The 22,736-nt window shown below is 45.8% G+C and overlaps 1 protein-coding gene across 1 annotated transcript in view; it reads left to right on the forward strand.

Moving 5' to 3' along the window:
• Positions 1-4,287: 4,287 nt before the first annotated feature.
• The window catches only part of grb10b (growth factor receptor-bound protein 10b), a 70,379-nt gene continuing 51,930 nt past the window's right edge, over positions 4,288-22,736 (forward strand). The window contains exons 1-2 of the mRNA XM_056602818.1: positions 4,288-4,518; positions 18,123-18,262. Coding sequence (XP_056458793.1) covers positions 18,212-18,262 — 51 coding nt within the window. The 5' untranslated portion in view covers positions 4,288-4,518; positions 18,123-18,211. The remainder of the gene's footprint in view (positions 4,519-18,122; positions 18,263-22,736) is intronic.

The raw sequence follows: 22,736 nt of genomic DNA on the forward strand, positions 1-22,736 counted from the left end.
GTGTGTGTGTGTGTGTGTGTGTGTGTGTGTGTGTGTGTGTGTGTGTGTGTGTGTGTGTGTGTGTGTGTGTGTGTGTGTGTGTGTGTCCTAACTTTGTGTGTGTGTGTATTGCCACATCACAGATGGGCTACTATTCCGAGCAGCGTGTTTGACCCTGACTCACCACCATGTGGTCATCAAACATAATGACTCCCACAGAGCCTGAAACTGGCCTAGAGTCCATGCTCACACACACACACACACACACACACACACACCCCAACAGATTATCTTGAAGGCTTTATGTTGCAAGTAGTACTTGGATAGCGTAAATGACAACATAGGTTGCTTGATAAGATTTTCACACAAGCAGGACTTCCAGTTCACAAACTCTCTTAAGTGTTATGGATATCATGTAGTGTTTTACTACAGATGCTTGCACTCAATTTATGGAGTGATTTGCGTTTCGGATGACTTAAATGTTGTCTAAATTAATTTAGGGAGTTTAATAGGGAGTTTTGACATGATGTGATCCACTTTAATATTATTTACACGAGCCAGTCTTGTGGAATCTTCTGGAGTGCATTTGTAAACTGCACAGCTGTTTACAAAAAAATGACGGATGCATGTTGTGTCTTTCCTTGAGACTCCTGAAGTCCTGATCCGTATTTTAAGGTCACTGGAGGACATGGGCGCACATGGAAGGGTTCTGTGTGTATATGTGTTTACGTGTTGCCGTGGGTGTGTGTGTTATGTAAAGTGCATCCCGAGTCTTTGTACGGGTTCCAAACCATTGTAACCATATTGGTAGCCAAAAGAACATCTAAATCCAGAGTTACCAGAACGGCATGCCACAGAACAGCTCAAATATGTCTTCAGCGCTGGCTCTGGGGCCGCCTCTCCCAATCCCAAACTGTTCTCGTTTTTCATTTCGATCTGTTCCCCCTCATTTCTATCGAGACAGTTCATCAACATGCTCAATCAACATTGGAAGACTTCAAATTGCGACATTATTATCATATTCATAATAAACAACTGTAAAATATGAATAATGCAAACGAGGTGTGATCATCCGGTTCGTACTAAAATGGATCCAGCAGTCCTGTGATATAGCAGAACTTGTAGGTTGTGACGGCAAAGAGCCTGGGCCGGAAACCAAAAACCTCAAGGGGCAAATTTACGCCTTGTTTCATGTTTCGCAGCAGAGATTTGTACCGAAGAAAACTCATTCGAGCGAGCGGTTGAAGCTTTCAGAATGGGATTTCTACTGTGGCCAATTGAATTAAGTTGAAGTCAATGAACTTGTATTTGTATAGCCCCTATCAAAGGCACAGCCTCAAAGGGCTTAACAGGCCATACTTTATGACAACCCCCTGACCTTAGCACCCCAGAGGGCAAGAAAAATCTCCCTCAGTCAACATTTACTGACACTTTTTTTACAGTTTATCACTGACGGCAGAGTTTGCGTTTTCCAATTGCGTGCTTTCAGATTCCCACCTCCGGCAACATGATTGGTCGAAACAAATAATAAATAATGTTTTCTTGTTGCGTTCCAGGGCAGAATGTGTCCGCCTCACCAGAGATACCACACAGTAGCACACCGCCTCTAATCCGGTGAGATTGAGAAACAACGGAAAGGAAAGTTGTTGTTCAGATCCATGGCTTCTGTGAAGGATGGATTGTGTTTCCTCGCACAGTGACGAGGATGAGGAGATGATGATGGTGGTGTCACCTAGGCTACAAGAAGAAGGCATTCTGTCAGGCGCCTGCGAAACAGCCTGTGTGTGTGATGCATCCTGTGTTTGTGGGTGTGTGTACGTCCGTGAATGCATGCATGCGCATTTGTGTGTGAGTTGGTGTGTGTCATTTTCTATGCGTCAGGGGTGAAGGGGGCAAAGGGGCAGGTTTTAAGGTCAGAAGCGACGTTTCTTTTTTTGCTCTTATCCAGACACACACACACACACACCTACACCTACACCCACACCCACACCTACAGATACACACACCTACACACTTGCCCCAGCCCAATGGATGACTTCTTGACCTATCAACTCCTAGGGTGTTATCAACGGCGTGTTAGAAGGGCCTAGTGAACCCTGTCTGGTATATCTAACAGCCAGTATGGAAAATGGCACAGGCCTCTCTTCTGCAGGGTCACAGTGGTGTTGTGTCCTGAGCCCACCCACTGCTATCTGTCCGGAAGGGTCGTTCGAGTGCGCTTTTACTTTGACTGCAGCGCTAACTGAGACACCTCCCTATAGGTGGAGGGGACTGGCTCCCTTCACAACCACCACGAGTCTCCTCCACCCAACTGGTTAATCACAGTGTCATTATAGGTGGGCACTGCCTACAGACCCATACTAAAACGGGATCAGCTACACCTGTTTGACTATTAAACCTCTGTGCCTATAGAGCAACTATATTTGTTCAGACCTATATAATCAGGCTGAGAGAAGGTTAGGAATTGTTACTTTTCCGATGTACCGTACTGCAATTTCCGACAAAGTGCATAAATGTTTTTTGAGGAAAGCAAAGCAATATCTGAAACGTGTAACTGAAACGGATATCCCTTAATCAAAAGTCTCTTCTTCTTTCACCTGACTAAACCCATGTAACTCAAACTGATCTCTCCAAAGCCTTATCTCACAAATCAGACTAAATTAGTTCCTAAAGTCTGATGGCAGACAAGCACAAATCTCTGCGTTTCACTTCTTTCATTTCAATTAGTTTAGCCAAATTTTGATACTGGGGTTGGGGGGGAGGGGTTGTAGCTGCCTGATACATAATGAATCACTACTGGAAACAAACTGACCGGCAGTACCACAAAAGACAAAAGAGTAGGCCTAATGACTGATCATTAACCTCAGATTTGCAAAATGACTGGTGATTAAAACGTCAGGATTAAAACCGTCTTCTGAAACCTCCATCTTGCACTCGCGAATGAATTTCTCTACGAAAGAAAATCTCTGCAGCAAAAACCGGAAACGCTGCGTAACTCCGCCCGTTCACACATTCTGGTTTCTGTCCAGTTGGAGTAAAGAAGTTTATCCCCAGAAGTTTCCCCACAGTATAGTTGAAGCATGCTCTAAAAAGTCCAGTCCAAAATATGCACATATACGCCTGAGAACGCGGTAACCAAGGTACAAACGAAGGGTTAATTTTCGAAATCTGTGATATTCTTCAGAAGCCTTAATGAACGTTGTGGGTTCCTGGTGTCACTGTGTGCCAGAAAGCTTCTTAAGACATCTGCGCTAACTGAGGCGACAGGAAAAGCTGCTGCTCAGTGACAGACCGAGGGAAAGTGATCTATTAAACCTCCACAGAAATGCAAATGCTCTGCATAAGCTGGAGAAATTGTCAAGTAGTTGTAGTAGAAGTAGGCCTAGAGAGGTAGTGTAGGCCTAATTAGTAGTAGTAGCCTATTACTAGTAGTAGTAGTAGTAGTATAGCTAGAAGTAATAGGCTAGTATAGGTAGAAGTAGTAGTAACAGTATAGCACGCAGTAGTAGTGGATAGTGATGTGATGTGGAAAAAGATACATTGATAGAAATAACAACAACCAACAACCTATTCACGATCTTCCACTTATTAAACCAAAATAACAAAACATCCACAGCGTCATTGTATCTCTGAGGCATGTCGACAGTGGAGTGGCTGGTGGCGCAATCCCGCGTCCGGCCCGACGGCTATGGCAGTCTTGTGCTGCTCGTGACTGAGTCTGCACGGTCGCGTTTTGACCACAATGACGCAATCAGTGTCGTATTTTGGACGGCGCTAAGGTCATCCCACCTGTGTCCAACCGTAGACAACACAATGTATAAAGTTAATGAAGCATACTTTCTTCCTTTTTTTCAAACAATATTTAACAACACTACTATTACTACTACTACTATTACTCTATCATCATTATTATTATGATTGTTTAGATCAAACAATAAGCTATATATAACAAAGGTTATTCTACAATATTTGATATATCTGGGGCTATAAGGTTTAAGGTAAAAAAATATATATATTGAGTTAAATATAATAAAACGGATTCGTTTGTCTCAATCTTACTCTGTTTACCCCCAAACCACCACGTTTCCACGGCATGTTTTGGACATAAGAGAGGGGAGGAAGCGCCCGGGGGGGGCGGGGTGCGAAGGAGGAGGAGGAGGAGGACTCTCGGGTGGGTGCGTGTGTTGTGGGAGAGGAGGGAGTCGGTAGTGGGGCGGGCTGCGGGGGGTCTCTACACGAGGGCGTGGCTACATGGCATGAGGGGGAGGAGCTGCCTGCTGCGCGTTGGTTGTGTGGTGTGTGTGTGTGTGTGTGTGCGTGTCCTCCCCGGTGGATGAGATGAGCCGTCTGAGGTCTTCACCACTACTTCGTCTTCCGCCTGCTCTCCACTTGGGGACCTTGGACCACCGTGGCCTGAGGGACGGGACACAGAACGACCGGCGACGTGTAGCGCGTCTCATTCAGTCCTATCTTTAGGTTCCCCCCACCCAACCACCACGCCTCTCTCCATGTACCGCTCTCACTGATCCTGCGTGGAAGGTGAGTGGGCTTTGTAACGTGATTATTACTGTTTTATGTGTTCCAAAGTAAGGTGGGGCGTATTCAAGTGTAGTGTAGTCATCGACCTCGCACACAACATCACATTCACCCGTTCACTGCGCGTGAATGTGGTGTTGTGATGACAACGCTGGTCCACGGGCGAACACGTGTGTGTGCGCACTGCGCGTAACAGCGCCTGTTGGGGGTTCAACCACGCCAGTCTTCTCTGTCAGCGCACACGGGGGATTATAGTGGAAGTGAGAACAAGTTTTGAGGTTTGATGTTGCTTTTTGGACCTTAACGGGACACTTGTACTGCACGGCTTCCGCGATGGACCCAGCTTGTCCCGTGTGTGTGTGTGTTTTCTGATAAGCCCATCGTGTGTTTCTTTCTACGCACCTTTCCTTATATAGCGTTTTTATTCAAGTCGCACTTGAGTAACGCCCTGCACCCCCCAACCGCATGCACAGTGTGATCGTGTTATACAACTACCCTTTACTGGACTGAACTTTTTTTGTGCGTAATAATATCATTATAAGACACGTTTCCATGCTCTGTGCTGAGCAGCCTGCACCCCCATTCTGTGAGTTTCACCGGTCTCGGCTCGTCTTATCCCTCTGGCAGCGTTTGCTTTGGGGGTGGGGACAGAAAATGGGAGAGAGAGAGAGAAGGAGAGAGAGTGCAGGACAGAGTGAGAGAGAGAGAGGCGTTTTCCCAGGCCTACTTGTTTGGCCTACGAAGTCATGCTGCAGGTATTACGCTGCACTTAGCACTGTGACAAATGACAGAATCAGTATATATATTTAAGGCCTATTGATGTCTTTCTTGGGCCTATATGGTTCACTGGCTTCAAAACGTAATGTCATTCTGTATTATTGTTTCGATTTACCATTTGAATTGTAGCTAGTGAAGAAGTACAAAATATAAATGTTAGGCCAACGTTTGGTTAGCCTGGGAACCAGATAGGCAAGCTCATGCTTGATATCAGACTAATATTATGTAACAATCATCCTGAAACACAAATGTTTCTGTAGAGTGATGCAATAGCCGGCACCATCGACTCTGATGTACACTTTGAAACAGTCCCCTGGGACGCCCCCCGTGAGTTATGTGGATAGTTGCTTTGCTTTTTAATGGGATCACTCAACCTCTGTATAATGGCTCGAAGTAGAACGGTATATTTTAAAGAGTAGACACTTTGACTTTGGCTTCTTAGTGCTGCGTTTTGTGTGTTTTTTTGTGATTTAGGAAGAATTTTCCAAATGCCATGTACCAATTCCTTTAATAATGCTGCGATTCCTCTTGGTGTTTGAATCTATACGTTTGCTATCTAGGCCTCTGAAGTATTGAGAGGATGGCTGAAACATTATATTTCAGTATATCGTTTTTGTCTGGGACATGCAAGTAAATTGCTGTGTTCCTGCATAGCTGCGTTATCACACTACAAGGTTGTGTCTGTGCGTTGTGTTATCAATGCAATATACCTAAATTCTTTGGCATGGAATCCGTGGCATGAAATCCACCTCAAATACCCAATTAAATGTTTCTAAGAAGCAAACTCTCAAGGACACCGGGGAAGGGTTAGACACTTTCCAGTCATCAATCACTCTCCCTCTAACGAGCCTCACCCCACACACCATTATAATCCTCATGTATAATTTCGTTGTCACATCAACCCCTCGTGATGGGAGCCATCAACCCCAAACTACCACCTTGCTGTGTCAAGTGCATGCTCAATGTGAACAGGCAGGACGGGACATGACAGGGGCCCAATAGCCGCCCTACAGGGGCCCCACGGGGCCCCACGGGGCTGCCAACAACAACGGCACAGAAAGCAGAAGAGAAGCTGCTGCGTTAAACGCGTGGCACGAACCGTAAAGGCTCAGGGCTTGTTCACACTACCTCCTTCCGTCTACGGATCTCATTGACTTTGCATGGGGCGCTCGGGAAATGCATTGTGGGTAGCGGCGGATCCGTCGGCCAATCAGATCGCGGTTATGCAAATACACTCCACGCGTTCCAAAAGTTCTAAACTTGTAGCAAGGGCTGTGATTGGTCAGCTCACTAATACCTGACACAAAACCGAAACAGGTTCACGACTGCGTCAAAGCGTCTGCGTGGTCATTGCGCTGCGTCGACTTGGAAGCAACTGAGCCAGGATTCAGTCGCCGACCCGCTACCCCGCTACCCCCTCGATCAGAGAATCTGTGCGTCACCATCATCGACACGGCAGCGATCTTAGAATGTAGCGCCTCGGCCCGCCCTGTTCCGTCGAGATGCCTGCGTCAGTCTCCCGCTCTATCGTCGCTGCGCCATTTGAGATCATCACCGTCGCCGGGCATCGCAATCGCTACTAGTGGTGGATTCAATGATTCGTTTCCGTGACCCAGTTCGCGTGATTCAGTTCGCCACGAGGAGTCGTTCGCAAATCGTTTGTTCGTTCGTTCGTTCGTTCAGTCGAGTTTCCGGTAGCACTAACTCCACTGAGTCTGACTGACTCAGCTGAGAACCGTGCAATGGGGTCCATTCCATGATGCGATTTACCGCTACCGGAAACCAGGCTGAACGAACTTACGATTCGTGAACGACTTCTCCAAGTTCAGTCGAGTTTCCGGTGAATCGATTCACCGGAAACTCGACTGAACTTGGAGGAGTCGTTCGCGATTCAGCCTAGTTTCCGGTAACGGTGAATCGCATCATGGAATGCACGCCATTACACGGTTCTCAGTTGAGTCAGTCAGACTCAGTGGAGTTAGTGCTACCGGAAACTCGTTCGTTCGTTCAGTCAAGTTTCCGGTGAATCGAATGGGGAACGAGACGACCGAACGAACGAGAGAGACGAACCGGTTCAGTTCGTTCGTCCTAAAGACTCGGTCATTCGAACCGGTTCGCGAACGAACGAGCCAACACTAATCGCTACATGGATTAGGTCGGCATTGGCATGCATTTCGCATCGCAGTTCCTTCCCCCTCGGTCGTGGTGCCGTGATGTGTTTCCTGTTGGCTGCTCAGCTCGGTTGTAGAACGTGTAAGCTAGCTCAAGCTTTAACCTTGGGGTCATGTAGGTGGTTGGGTTGTGCGTACAGGGCCAAAGTTGTCCCAGCTGCTGGTAGTGATAGTGGAGATACTGGAGCAGCCATCTGTGTTGCTCGTGGACACACAGCATTCCTTTGAGCCTTGCGTCAGCCACCAGTCATGCCACTGGTAATGCTTGGCCCCGTGCACTGTCGGCCAAACCCGACAGCGTTAACCCTCGCCTGCCGCTGATAGCCTGCACTTTGCATTCATGTGTCGGCTGACTCCTCACCTGGCCTGAACAAGGTTGACATCGTCTATATGCTCAAGCGAAGTTAGGCCCAGATGAAAGGTAAACCAAGCAGCTTCATGCCACTGGAATAGTTAGTTGGCGCATTCCTTTCCTTGCTTCATTCAAGAGAGTCAAAATTGCGTTTTTCAACGCATGAATGTTGTTTTAAATACACGTCAACAGAGTATATGCATGTTCACTCCTAGTCATTGAATATTATTTCTGTGGATAAAGAAATTATATAACATCCTATTCAACTATTTAGATTGTACTAGGTGTATTTAAAGCAGAACTAAAGAGTATCAATGCACTCAAATCAAATGTTTTGCTGAGCACCATCTCAGAACCACCAATTTATATTTCTGACAGTTAAAAACATGTTGCAAAAATGTTATTTAGATACTCTGATCCATCTGTCATGGTTTTATGTCCTGCATTATAAAGCCATAATTCATAACAACCTGGCCATGTTCATGTCTTGGAAACGTTTGCCAAAAAGGGAGGACAGGCAAAAACAAGAACTGTGTCGAGCCGTCACAATTTGGAGGTTTCTCTTCTAGGAACCGTGTTATTCTCCTTAGAAAAAAAAAAAAATCGTACGGTAAATACAGGCGTGTAGCGACCCGAATTCCCACCGCCTCGTACATGTGACCCGCGTGTGATGCAATTCATGTTTGTACGGTAGATTGAGTCTCTCAATGTCTGGCACTGGGCCAAGTGTGGCTGCAGAAAAAAATGAAAATATGTAAAAAAGATAATAAACCTTAACGGACATGCGAGAGGCAGGACCGTTGCCTTAGATAAGCAGGAAGCTCAACGGCTGGGGCGGTAGGCGTGTCTGGGTACACAATAGGCGTTAGGAAAGTTATGAAACACACTGTTTTGGGCGTCACCCAAACGCCCAAACCTATATGGGCGTTTGGGTGACAGTCTTCAAAAAGTCTGGTTGCATGCTCATGTAATAAAAATGTCAAGAAGTTGACAATGGCCTAAAAAATATCAAATAATTGATAAGATAAAAGAAGAAACCGATGTTTGCCATATTATTCAAAACCAGAACATTGTTTTGTTTGTTGTGATATCCGGGCCACCGTTCTTATTCAATTGAAGGGCTGCACTGTCTAATTATTGCATTTCTTGAAACCATACAAAAGTAACATTTAGGGATGTACGTGATTGAGAGAAACAAGAGTGACAAAGGCTGTGGGATTTGGTAGAACCTCTCCCCCTGCTCTCTCATGGACAGGCTTCAGGTTCAGATGATATTCATGTGTATAGCAGAAAGGGGATAAAGTAGTTTTGCAGATAGGAGAGAAGAGATAGGCCCACTTGGAAGAGGTCGTCAAATGAAATAAAAGCAAAGAGACAAACACAGTTGAACGTGGATGGACTCGTATCCTCTGCAGATGAACGGGCTGAAAAGGCAGAGACGACGGGAGGGATCACCTCGTTACCTCGGGCTAACTCGATGAGGAAGGCTACCGAATAGAGCCATTGAATGAATTAAGAATTAAGTCCAGAAGAAACTTGACCGAGGCTTTTTCTTGGTACTCCCAAGACCAGCTTGTGAATGCTCTATTCATTCATCCATTCATTTAAGATCATTGCAACAAAAACGCACTGTTCTCTTCCAGATCTGTCAAGTAGAGAAAAACAATCAGTTTGGGAAGAAATGTTTGGGGAAAAGTCTAGAATTTAAATTTGGGAAAAGGGCAACACTCTGGAGTGGAACCCTGCCCTGAATACAAATACAAAGGCCCCCCTCCCTCCAAGAAAAACATGAAAAACGTATCCCTCATATCACATCTTGATCCGGTCTCTCCACCTGCCCCGTGCCCTCCCCATCTGTCTCTCCCTGTCTCCTTCTCATTCCCTCAATCTCAATTTGCGATCCTAAGTTCTGTCTCTTCGTGTCGGTCTTTCCCCGCTCCTGCTGGGACCAGCGATGTCAGATCGAACCATAGCGTGGCGAGTAGGTTCTGGTGGATGTACCCAAACAGAGAAGAAAGAGGGGCCTTTCTGTTCTCCGCAGAAATGTTTGGCCGGGCGAGAGAAATGTCAGAACAATACAGGCCTTTTTATTCTGCTCCGGAATTTCAGCATTGTCTCACATCGTGCTTTTTTTTATACATTCATAACCCTTCTTTATCTTCTCTCCAAAAGAGATTTAAAACTAAGCAGTACACCAACCCAAACCCAAAGTAAAACACACATATTTGACATTTCCCATTCAATCAAATTCAAAACCACAACCAAAGAAATCACACTGGTGTATCATGGATTATCAGCCCAAAGTAGGCAGAACGGGCACAACAAAGTGGTTTTGACATTGACAATTCATATTGGCTCTGTTTAGTGTAGCCAGGAGAGAGGGGTATGATGGTTTTATCACCAGACCAGTATTGTCCTATGAGATCGGAGGCCCATCCCTCTAAACAAAGCCCCCCCCACCCCTCCCTCTACCACCCGTGGTGGTCAACTGTTGATCAAGCGCCACGGCAGCCAATCAAAAGGCCCTGGGTCGTTTATCTTGCCCGTTGCGTAAGAGAAGTTCTCAAGCAGCCACCAATGAAATCCTCATCCAATTAGGCACTGGCCACGTTTCCAAAGAGGGGCTTTCTCTGGGAGACTGCTGCCATTCAGCCTCCCCTCCCCACCCTGTCGCCCCCCCCCCCCCCCCCCCCCCCCCTCACCCCCTGCCCCGGTGGGACACCAGGCCCTCTCTTACAGCCCCCCCCCCCGCTCCCGCTCTACGCTGTTGATCGTGAAGAAAGCAGGCTGACAATTAATGAATAATCAACATGTGTGACAGAGAGACGTATCCAGTGAACAGTGACCAGACCACAATCTAATCAGAGGACAGAGATGCTCTGTCTCTCTCTCCCTCTCGCTCTCTCTCTCCCTCTCGTCATCTCTCTTGTGATCCATCTCTAGTCATCTCTCTCTCTCTCTCTCTCTCTCTCTCTCTAGTCATCCCTCTCTCTCTCACTTTCTCTCTAGCCATCTCTCTCTCTCTCTCTCTCTCTCCCTCTCTTTCTCTGTCTCTCTCTGGTCATCTCTCTCACTATAGTCATCTCTCTCTCTCTCTGGTCATCCCTCTCTTCATCTCTCTATTCATGTCTCTCTCTCTCCCTCTCTGTCTCTGTCTCTCTCTATTCATCTCTCTCTCTATTTAGTCATCTCTCTCTCTAATCATCTCTCTCTCTCTCTCTCTCTCTCTCTCTCTCTCTCTCTCTCTCTCTCTCTCTCTCTCTCTCTCTCTCTCTCTCTATCTCTCTAGTCATCTTCCTCTCTTTCTCTCTCTAGACATCTCTCTCTCTAGTCATCCCTCTCTCTCTCTCACTCTCTCTCTAGCCATCTCTCTCTCCCTCTCTTTCTCTGTCTCTCTATGGTCATCTCTCTCTCTCTATAGTCATCTCTCTCTCTCTCTCTCTGTTCATCCCTCTCTCTGGTCATCCCCCCGTCATCTCTCTATTCATGTCTCTCTCCCTCTCTGTCTCTGTCTCTCTCTCTATTCATCTCTCTCTCTATATTTATTCATCTCTCTCTCTCTAGTCATCTTTCTCTCTCTCTCTCTCTCTCTCTCTCTCTCTCTCTCTCTCTCTCTCTCTGTTCTATGTAGTGGTGGTAGTCGTCAAAACAATGCTGCAGCCATGCACAGTAATGCATGATCATGCACACAGACGCATGAATGCACAAACACAAACGGAGGCACGCACTAACGCACCACTAACATGTCTCTAAGAGCACCGCGAGACAGCTCCGTCGCAGAATGTTCCTGCCAGTCACAGTTGGTGTTGTTGCACGTTTAGTTACATTGTTAAGTGAAGTTGTTTTACAGCACAACTGGAACAGCCACCTCATTATATACTCTGGCATGGTGACAGAGAGCTGTCACACGCTAACCCCCTTTGTCTGCTTCTGTCTTTATCAGTTCCCAGTGAGCCCCGACAGCTCCGAATCAGACATCTCATAAAAACATTGGTGCTGCTGATGTTGTTGTCAAAATGAATCCACCACCTGCGTGTTTAAAAATAGAGCGAGCGTCTCCGCCGTTGACTCACCGGGAGCGGGTTCGCGAAGAGGAGCAGGGAATGGGAAGGGAGACCAGACTCCCCCCTCTTCCCCCATCCACAGTATACATATATAAGGCAGCCCGCTGGTGTGGCTTTGTAACTTCATCACTCCCCCCCGCTGCGCTAAATACCCTCGTTCAAAGGCATAGGGTGAACGTACAGTGCAATTATTGACCCCCCCCCTCTGGCCGCCTGCTTAAGAGGGGGTGAACCGCCTGTTGAGGGGGGGGTGAACCGTGGTCGCCTCCCTCACTTCAGTGGGTTGGATGCGTGCCATCTTTGGAATTAAGACGTTGTCTGAGCTTTGGAGTGGGGGGGGGGGGGGGACTGGGAGGAGTGGGAGGGGAGGGGTGGGGGTCTGGGTGTTTCACCAGAGGGACAGCTTTTGAGGGGGATAGCAGTGTGTGGAAGACACACAGAGAAGGGGTGTGTATGTATATACTAGGGGATATATATACGAGGGGAAAATGACATTAACGGAAAAAATACGGTGGGAAAGATGGGAATTCAAAAATACGCATTCAATTTCTCTGTCTTTATTTTACTACTCCGACATGCTGGTCTCTTAGTGCACCAGTGCTCTCCTTTCCTCCCCTTTCTCTCTCTCTCCATCACTCCCCCTCTGGGAGCCATGGTAGCTTTAACCTCAGGCCCGTTTGACACGTCTTCCTACTGGAGCCAGCGGCTAACAGGCGTCTGTCTTTACCTGACGGAGGAGGAAGTAGGAAGCAAAGCTAAGCAGAACGAGGGGAAGATGTATCTGTTGAAACAAAAGGGATTGGATTGCCAGCACACACAATCAGGGATTTCCCGTGCTCAGGAGTAAGTGGGACTCGTGTGGGAGTGTACACTCAAACACACACACACACACACACACACACACACACACACACACACACACACACACACACACACACACACACACACACACACACACACACACACACACACACACACACACACCCACTCATGCACAAGCAGAGACACACATGCACACCCCTACATATGCAAATGCAGAAACCAATACACACACACACACACACAAACACAGAGTATTTGTGTTCCTTTCTCTGTTTTTTTCCGTTCACATTGACTATTGAAGTTTAATATAATACCCAATTAGATTTCATATCCTCATTTACTTACCTTAAATTGTTAATATCAAAGATTACTATGATAATATCAAAGAGAACTAAGGTTGTTTTGGATTCATTCAGGGACCCGTTTCATTAGAATATATACATGCATCATTCTTTTACTAATTTTCTTCCCACAGTGCTGGACAGAACAGCTAAATGCTAGAAGCCTTGCTTCAAAGCCTGTTTGCAGAAGGGCTTCCTCTGTTAAACTCACTTCGTATAAGGACTCTAGCTGTGTCTGTTTTTGAAATGTGAAAATCATAAAACACTATTTTGCGACTGTACCCGCACAGATGTCTGTTTTGTGTTTCCTCGTAGAGTGAGAAAAGATATTAACAGCAATATGATAATTTATTCAGTGACATGCTGGCATTGTAATATCAAACCGTTTCAATGTGTGATTTGTTTAAGGTATAATTAGCATTCCAAAAGGTTGTTGGGACACTGGGGAAAGATATAACAATAACATAAGTTGTTGAGTACAAAGCTGTGGAGCAGAAGAACATTGTAAGCAAGTTAGGATGTTTTGCTGCGCAAGTAACCTGATTGCAAGCAAGTTAGCACACGGAGGCTGCAAGTCAATTTTAAAAGACCGTAGCTCCAACTGTGAAAAACTAAGCGGCGACAAAGCAGGATTTAATACATGCAAAAGACCATTTCTGCTGTACTCCTACTGATGTGTCTGCATCACTGCATATTCTGGTCTTATGCACGATGTGTGTTCCCTGTACTGTATCCGGTGTTTTTATCTGACACCTCATTTTTATTTGTAAAAGCCGGGTCTCCCTAGCGGTTGAATGCTGGGTACACGCAAATTAGCAGATTTTGTGCCCAATTTCCCTCAACCGACTGGTCAGCAAAGCCCAGATTTGTTGATGATTCTACTGATTTTTTTTGGCAGATTATGCTGTGATGTGAGGTATGTTTTCACCGATCAGTGCCTCACCGATTCGAAGTCTAATAATGTAAACGTTTTCCGGAAAATAAGATTAAAAAAGCTAGCATAGCTAGTTCCTCCTGACCATCGTCCTACATGTTCGTTTACACTAAAGTCCCCATTTTGATCCCGAGAGATTTCCGGTTTTGAAAATCAGGACTGGGTTGTTGTGGTTTGGAATCTGTCAATGTGTGGTTGTGTGCTGTGTTGGCAGAATCGTTTCCTTCCCCGCACTCAACAATCAAAACAGTTAAATTGATCATAATCCATCATTAAGTCTGTGGTCTCTCAGGTTTCTAAATTGGATCAATCGCCTCGTCTGCATCCGGCATACGTCTCAGACCATCCACCTTTGCATCCACCCCGGGCCGATCCATACCCCCCCACCCCACCCCAATCAGGCTTTACTTTAAATAGCTTGCTTTTCCCCAATCCTTTGGGCGGACCTTTGATCCGACTGCGGCGTTGATCACCTGGACATGTTAAAGCTGGCCCCTCAACGTGCGGCTTAACCCCAGGCTAGCCGGTTAACCCTGGCGGCCTCGGGCTCCGCCCCCCCCCCCCCCCCCCCCCCCAACCTCTTACCCCATTTACTGTTTACCTCTTTCTGCTGGGCTGTAGTGTTTGTTGGTCTGGGGAAGGCGGTGCTGTAATGGTTAAGTGAATTGGACTGTTGTTGTGACAGTCGTGGAGGTTTTAGGAGAACGGACACTTTGGGTTCCATATGGAAAGCGTTGGAGGGCCTTTTGCGACCGATATAAAACTGCACTCCGGATAATGATTTATTTAGCTGTTAGTAGCAGACTTCTTGAGTTCTACAGAGAAAGTCCCCCGTTTGAGGACATTGTACATTTTAGACAACAAAAGATATGTTTTTACCAGAACTTCAAGGGACCCAAATGGATTTGCTTTCAACCGAATAAGGTTATATTGGGGTTTACCTTCCCTCTAAGACGAGAAGTTTTGCAGGTGTTGTGTATCCCAAAATTACCTACTTAACTGTTTTATTTCCTTGTTCTTGTTCTTATTGTTATGTTGCATCCTTGGCACCCTTCCACCCTGAAATCCCCTGCTGTCTGCACAGCGTGGGTTTGACACAAGTTGTTGAGACGTTTTTGATCGAAAGCCTCGCTCCATCAGTTTGCCTTCGAGGTGACTTTTGAGAAGTCGAGATGGTGATATAAGTGGCTTGCTGCAGATCTCAGGTGGATTGATGCAGATCACTGGGGATCTTGCATCACAGGAGCTGATGCTGATGCTGCAACCACATTTCAAGAGAGTAGGTTGGGTGGGTTTAGCCTCGTGAGACCATCCAGATATTCACGTTTGCGATCACAGAAGGTGAACACAAACCAACAAACCAGATTTGGGACGAAGAGCCTGTTTGTGTGGGACAATGTTCTGGATAATATACTGATGCTGGGAGGTAGTCTCACATTTTGATATAAACGTGTATCTAGGTTAAACAAGTCAGTTATTTGTGGTCGTTTCCAACGTATCCCCCCTAAATCTGCATCGCTTTTGACATTCGTGGTGACTAATACCCCGGGGGGTGAATAGCGTAGCAGGCAGCCAAGACGATGACAGGTTCACCTGCGCCTCACCCACGTTTGGCAGAGTGATTGACACCAAACACAGCCCTGGCTGAGATGACAGCCTTCGCTGTCATTGGATAGCATTGGATAAAAGCCCGATTTTTTAAAAAAGCGTCTGTTAGACAGAGGTTTGACTTTTGAAAACTAGAGCCAATGAAAATGCGGGACATCAACGAAAAATGTGGTAGGCCTACACGGGACTACGGCTTGGCTGCAATAAATTTCTTAAATTGGCAAATCTGATTGGACGAAAAGACGATGTGCTATTCTGCGTACACGCGGATTTCCGTCAATAATGGAAAATCGTTCCATTTTAGATAAAAACTGTTGTGCTCCGTGGTTGGCTTTGCTTCCCAAACCGAAACTGCGAGCTGATTGTTCCTCGCATTTTGATTTTTTTAGAAAGGTGTTAACAGGATCCAGGGCCGACCGATCTGCAGAAGTAAACAGGTTATGAACTGTTGAGTTGGTCCCATGAGGCAAGTGTGCGGGGGAGGTGGTGGCGCACCATTAAGCATCGAACACATTCAGTGTTTCATGTCCACCCACTCATGTTCATCCCTGTGCAGACTTCAAGGCAAACCAAACTATAAAACAACTCATTTAAGGTTAAAGTCGGTTGTTGGTCACTTAAAGCTATGGTGGATCCTAGTCCAAATCTCAACAAAAGAATCAATAATAATAATAATAAAATAAATATGAGAAGTAAAAAAATCCCTCGATGGCATAACCGCCGGATATTGCTTGCGCTAACTGGTTACTGGCAGTTTCGGGCTACAGGCAACATCTATCAAACCTCCTCACTCCACCCCGGGCCACGTTTGACTGAACCGTGTGGGCGTAAGTTGTGCAAGAGAAAGCAAAAGCCTCGACCGCAACATGGCCACACCCCAAAATTAAAACTAGCGTCTGCCAGAACTCAGCGAGAAGGCTTATTGTTTCTGTTGATAAGCAAAAAAGCTAGATTGATAGATAGATAAAAGTCCTGATGCGGTATCCTTACTACTGTGGCCACATCTCTGCCCCACCCCACAGCCCTATACATTAGCTGCATAGGGCATGGCCCCAGTTGGCCATATAGAAGGGCTAATAGTTTTAGTTTACTGTTCATGTGGAAGAAATCCAATCAAAGCACTCTGACCGGGATCAAATCCCCCCCCCCCACACATCCTTGAGTCGTATATGAGCTTTGGCCGAATTGGCTGGTATGGGTAAGATGGTTGTGTGTGTGTGTGTGTGTGTGTGTGTGTGTGTGTGTGTGTGTGTGTGTGTGTGTGTGTGTGTGTGTGTGTGTGTGTGTGTGTGTGTGGTGTGTGTGTGTGGTGTGTGTGTGTGTGTGTTTGTTCCATGTGTCTGGTATGGCCCACTGTGACCACGGCAGAAGAAGGTGAAAGTTAGCTGCATTGTAATCCTCAGCGGAAGGCTTGAGCTTTCCCCCATGATTACCTCAAACGCGGATCGTACAATTAGATTCAGGTAATGGCGTTTCACCTTTTAAAACTTATTTCACGATTTAGTGCGGTAAAACGCATGTTTAGATGTTGTAGCGTGTATTGTCTTTTACAGGGTCACCAACAAAGACTCCCAAACAAACATAACCGAAGCGAAAACAGAGGGGCCCAATCAACTCCCAGTGGTCATCAAGTCCCTACTGTTGTACAGTTTAGTGAGAGTGCAGCGCTTCAGCTAGCCAGCAAGCTACTCTTGTGTTCCCTAATGATGGGACGCATGGCCGCGGACGTTAATTGTTTTGTTATTTTTAGTTCACACGCTTTGTGTCTTTAAATAATGTGTAGATAACGGGCTGTGTGCGCATGCCAGGCGGGCCCCCGGCCCACACACGGTGGTCTGATACACTATTCGTTGTCAGACACACACCCGCACAAACACACACACACACACACACACACACACACTGAGGCTCATTACAAGCAAGCCTATTCATTGGTCGTGGTCTTGACGATGCCAAGCTCTTTTTGTTTGGGAGATGCATTCATGTCATGGATCATTATTCCCCTCCGCTCAAATTGGGGAACTCAAGCACTCCTCAATTCCCTCATCTCTTGGAAAGAAAATCAATTTTTGAGGACACTTTTGCAGGCCGTCCCCCCGCCGCCCGGTTTCTAACCCTCTGTCGTCCAAGTTGACTGAGTGCAACTTTAATACAAGTTATGAAACAAGTGGCGTGAGGAGCCTTCAATGAACACTGGCTGCTGCTCAGGCCTTATTATGTAATCATAATATAAACCTGTAGATTTGGTCGAACAAAGACTCCTCTCTTGAGCTCCTCTCTTGAGTTCCTCAATGAGTGCGATGGGCGCCTGCGGTGCATTTCTAGGTCAGTGTTTGTTGGTTCCTGGCCCCAATAGGTTAACAAGTCTCCTACTTGCAAGTGATTAGATCAGCCAATCATATCTATGTTGTAACGGACGAAACGCTGGGTCAGCGTTGGTTTTAGTCCCTTGTTTCTCCTCCTGCCGGGCAAGGAAAGGAAATCCTACTTCCTTTTGTACCTCCTCACTCACCTCCATTCCTGGTCTTTCTGTTTCAGATCAGCTGCTCTCTCTCTCTGCATCTCTCGTTGAAGGGGACCCTGGGTTGGGAAGAGAAACCCCACCAAATCTTTGCTAAGAGGAAAACATGGCCGTGGCCGGCTGTCCGGACTATTTCATGCATCATCCAAACTACCAGGTAAAAGAGAGCTGCTGTTTTCTGTTTTGTTCGTGTTTACTTTAAACCTGCACTATGGAAATGGTCCCATTAGCATCCCCTAGTGGCTATTGTTATACCTATATCATCTTGTGGAAGAAATCAACTCGATTAATATCGTTTGTAAGGATTGACTCGTGGATTTACAAACTTTGTTCTAGGTTAACTTTACAGTCCCGATATCTTTTTAAGAAAAGTTACGCAATGCAGCTTTAAGAAGGGGGAACCAAGCCTTTACGTTTTGTTTATTGTGTGTTATTCGTGTTTATGTTGTTGCTGCTGGATATGAGGCTTAAGATTCCAAGAAGCTGTCTGTAGATAATGCCAATGCCAAGGTTAACTTCATTACCTAAGTGACTTCAGCTCCAGAAGGTGACACTTGAGTGTCTTATATCCTTTCAAATTTAACAAGAAACGACTTGGCTCAAAGGTTTCTTGAAGGTTTATTTTCAGTTTTGCACTTCCAAAAACGTAAAAGACAGTGTTCATAGACAGTGACTGAGCAAAACCAAGTTCTTATCCCCACAAAAAAAAAGATTTCAATCTAACGTTAGGTTCATGGTAACTTGGGTCCCAGAAGCTTGAATTTGCTCATGGTCGTCGTAATCTCTCTTTTACGTGACTATAATATCCTGTAACATTGAAGGAAAAGCTTACCATAGGACAATACCACAGTCTTTCAGGGTTAGGGTTCATCAATAGCTTAAGACTCTGTCAAATTCAGTGTGATTAGTGTGCAGCCATAAATTCATTTGTAACCCTCATACTTAATCATGCTTACTGTTTCGTCCTACCAAACTTTTCCCCACGTAATGCTAACCGATTTGGAGGGGGGGGGGGGGATCCACACTCCCATGTGGAGCAAAGGTTCTATAAACCTCTGGATTAGGGACGCAGTGACCATTAGGATAATCATTTGGTTCATGGCCCCGTCCATCGCCTTTCACCTCTGAGCCGAGAGACTGCGATCGCTCTGTGTGCAAGGGGCGGGCCGGAGCAGGGAGAGGGGGGGGGGGGGGGGGGGGAGAGTCTCTGGGATCGTGATCAGATTAGAGAAACAGGCTTTCGCAAAGATGAGAGCACTAGCAGTAGGTCTCACTTATTGTCAGACACCTTTTCTCGCGGCATATGTGTCGCGTTTCTCTAACGCACATCACAAGCCAATGTGCGTGTGTGTGTGTGTGTGTCTGTGTGTGTGTGTGCAGAGATACGCCCAGAAGAGGAATATTGTAAGCTACAAAGTGACCTTTTCTTTGCTTTATTAATTATGTATGTTTTTAGGGGGGGAAAAGCATATTTACGTATATTTAAACAGAGCATGTGAATATATGTAGCGTATGTATATACATTGCTGTTAATCTACTCGTAGAGAGTATATGTAACCTTAATTCAACCTGGGTTGTCTCTGAGGTGAGATTTATGCGCGCTCGCTCCAGTGAAACCCTGCTGTGTTTCCTAACATGCACTACGTACAATCTAGGGTGCTGACGCACACACTAGCAGGTCATATATGGAGGGGTAAGAGGACACCAAAACAACCAGGGTATGACCTACGTAAACACGAGGGGAGCGTGTCAACACCACACCGGACAATGCCAGGTGGGGTCTGAACCCAACACCTGCCAGAGTCTAGCCGTCGGGCTAGTAAACAAAGCAAAGACAGGCAGCCAAAAGTAAAAACATTTACATTTACATTTAGGGCATTAAGCACTTTTAGTACATGTGTCAGAAGAAAGAGAAACAATATATTGCTGTTGGTACTGTAAGGATGTTCATAGAACCTAGTGCCAAGCATTTACAATCGCTAGGTTAACCAATTCCCTGTATTCAACAAAGATAGCTAGGATAAGATGCTACACAATGCTAAGTACTATTATTAAGTGCAAGGATGTACAACATACAATTATTGCGTTCATTAAGTGCTAGGACGGACAACATACAATAAGTGCATACATTAAGTGCCAGGACGTACAACATACAATTATTGCGTACATTAAGTGCTAGGACGGAAATCATACATAAGTGAGTTAGAGTGGCATAAATAGATTAATAGTTATAAAAGATTCTACACAAATTGTGTAGAATCGTCCTTTTTGAAAGTGTCAGCTGTAGATAGGGCTCCTTTCTGTTCTCCATTACAGTAACTCATCTCCTCAAGCTGATGTGTAGCACAGAAAACAGCACTGGCTTAACTTATGCAACCCACAAACAAATCTTTACCCTGTAAACATCCGCAACGTGATGGCATTCATGTGTGGCTTGTCACTAACAGTGAGTCGTATTACATTACCTATATAATATTATAATGAATAATAAATGATTAACTGGAGCTCTTTGAATGTTTTTGCCAGATGCTATGTGACATGTAGCATTAGTTTTGGATTCAGAATGATCGTTCAAATCGACAATCTCTAACGATTTTGGTTTCTTTCTCTTGGCGAAACATTTGCGGATAAGCAGTAATTATTACCTTAGATCCCAACAGAGAGCCAGTTCGTAACATTCATCTCTCTCTCTCTCTCTCTCTCTCTCTCTCTCTCTCTCTCTCTCTCTCTCTCTCTCTCTCTCTCTACTCACTCACTCACTCACTCACTCACTCACTCACTCACTCACTCACTCACTCACTCTATCACTCACTCACTCACTCACTCACTCACTCACTCACTCACTCACTCACTCATATGCACTCATATGCACTCAGAAAATGTATCTGAGTGCATATGTTTACTGTAATGCACATGTGTAACTAATGCTCTCTCTCTCTCTCTCTCTCTCGCTCTCTCTCTCTCTCTCTCTCTCTCTCTCTCTCTCTCTCTCTCTCTCTCTCTCTCTCTCTCAATTCTGCCAATTCAAGGGTTGCCATCAATGGCCACTGGCTCCTTCGCCATCACGTTACCTCATTCGACAACAGATAGAGACTTAACAGACATTTATTTGCATGAAATCATTTGAGATTGCCACTCTACCAGATGTAATGTGAATGGTATACTCAGTAGATTTGTTTAGTACATAACGTGATACATGCATCCATTATCTGTTTAAACATGATCCGACCCCTGGGAGGTGGGCGTGGGCATATATTCCACTAAAAGTCTTGTCTGAGGTCAAACCCGTCCACATTTTCCTCTTTGTTGCATTCAACCCTCTAACCCCTGGCCCACAGTTCTTAGCTATGTTCAACTCAACAATGTGAAAGGTGTGTGTGTATGTGTTTGTTCCTGTGCGTGGCTACATTTCCTTTCAGTGTGAAAAAGAGTTGGTCGACACACAACAGAATAATTACCTATGAATAACATTAAAAGCAAGAACTGCTTCTTTTTGTTTTTTAGTTTCCAAAGTATTATTTCCTTCTTTCCTCTGTCTGGACTCAAACCTATAAGCTCCCCTAACCTTATCACCAAGCTTATAGCCGGGGAACCTCACTGGCTGAGAATTATGCTAAGCAGGTCGCTCCTATAGGTCGAAATCCTCAAAGGTTAACATTCAGCTTATTCCCTATACGAGGATCAAAGGCTGTCTGGGGTCTGACTCTGAATGTATTCATTCTGTGCCACCAAAGGGACCAAGGTGCACTTTAAAAGTCTCGCCTCTGGTCTTTTGTCGGGGCTCTGGCGATCGTGAGCGTGCACATGAGCATGTACATGAGCGTGCATGTGAAAGTTTATCAGGCAGTCAGACAGCCTCACAGTGCTGTGTTCAAGGCCCACTGTATCTGCGCCACCAAAGCCACCATTAAGTTGCTTAGTGGAGCTCAATCCTGTCCTCCCCATCCCACAGCACACACACACACTCACACACACACACACACACACACACACACACACACACACACACACACACACACACACACACACACACACACACACACACACACACATACAATCATACACAAATGCAAACACACACACGCATACACACACACACACACACACACACACACACACGCATACACACACGCGCATTCACACACGCACACATACACTGACACACAAATACATACACACACATTCACACACGCACACACACGCATACATACGAAAACACATACGCACACACACGGACACACACACAAACACATGCACACACACACACACACACACACACACACACCACACACACACACACACACACACACACACACACACACACACACACGCATGCAGAGACCCCCAGACACTGGCAGACCTCCGTGCATGTCCATGTGGCCCTGGTACTTGTTGGGCGTCCGTTGGTTATTTGGGGTGGCTGAGAGGAAGGATCAGTCACAGTCTGGTAGCCTCACCTCCAGACAGCGTGCCCTGCTGTGATTGGTCCAATCCACTGGTCTAAAATAATGACGTGATGGGGGGGGGAAACAAAATATATATATATATAATTTCAATATATTTTTATTTATTCTTCGAATATCATTTGACATATTTTATCTTGCATGCTTTCCTAGTTTTGCCGGATGGTC

The sequence above is a fragment of the Gadus chalcogrammus genome, chromosome 11 (assembly GCF_026213295.1).
Source record: "Gadus chalcogrammus isolate NIFS_2021 chromosome 11, NIFS_Gcha_1.0, whole genome shotgun sequence".
Taxonomy (NCBI): domain Eukaryota; kingdom Metazoa; phylum Chordata; class Actinopteri; order Gadiformes; family Gadidae; genus Gadus; species Gadus chalcogrammus.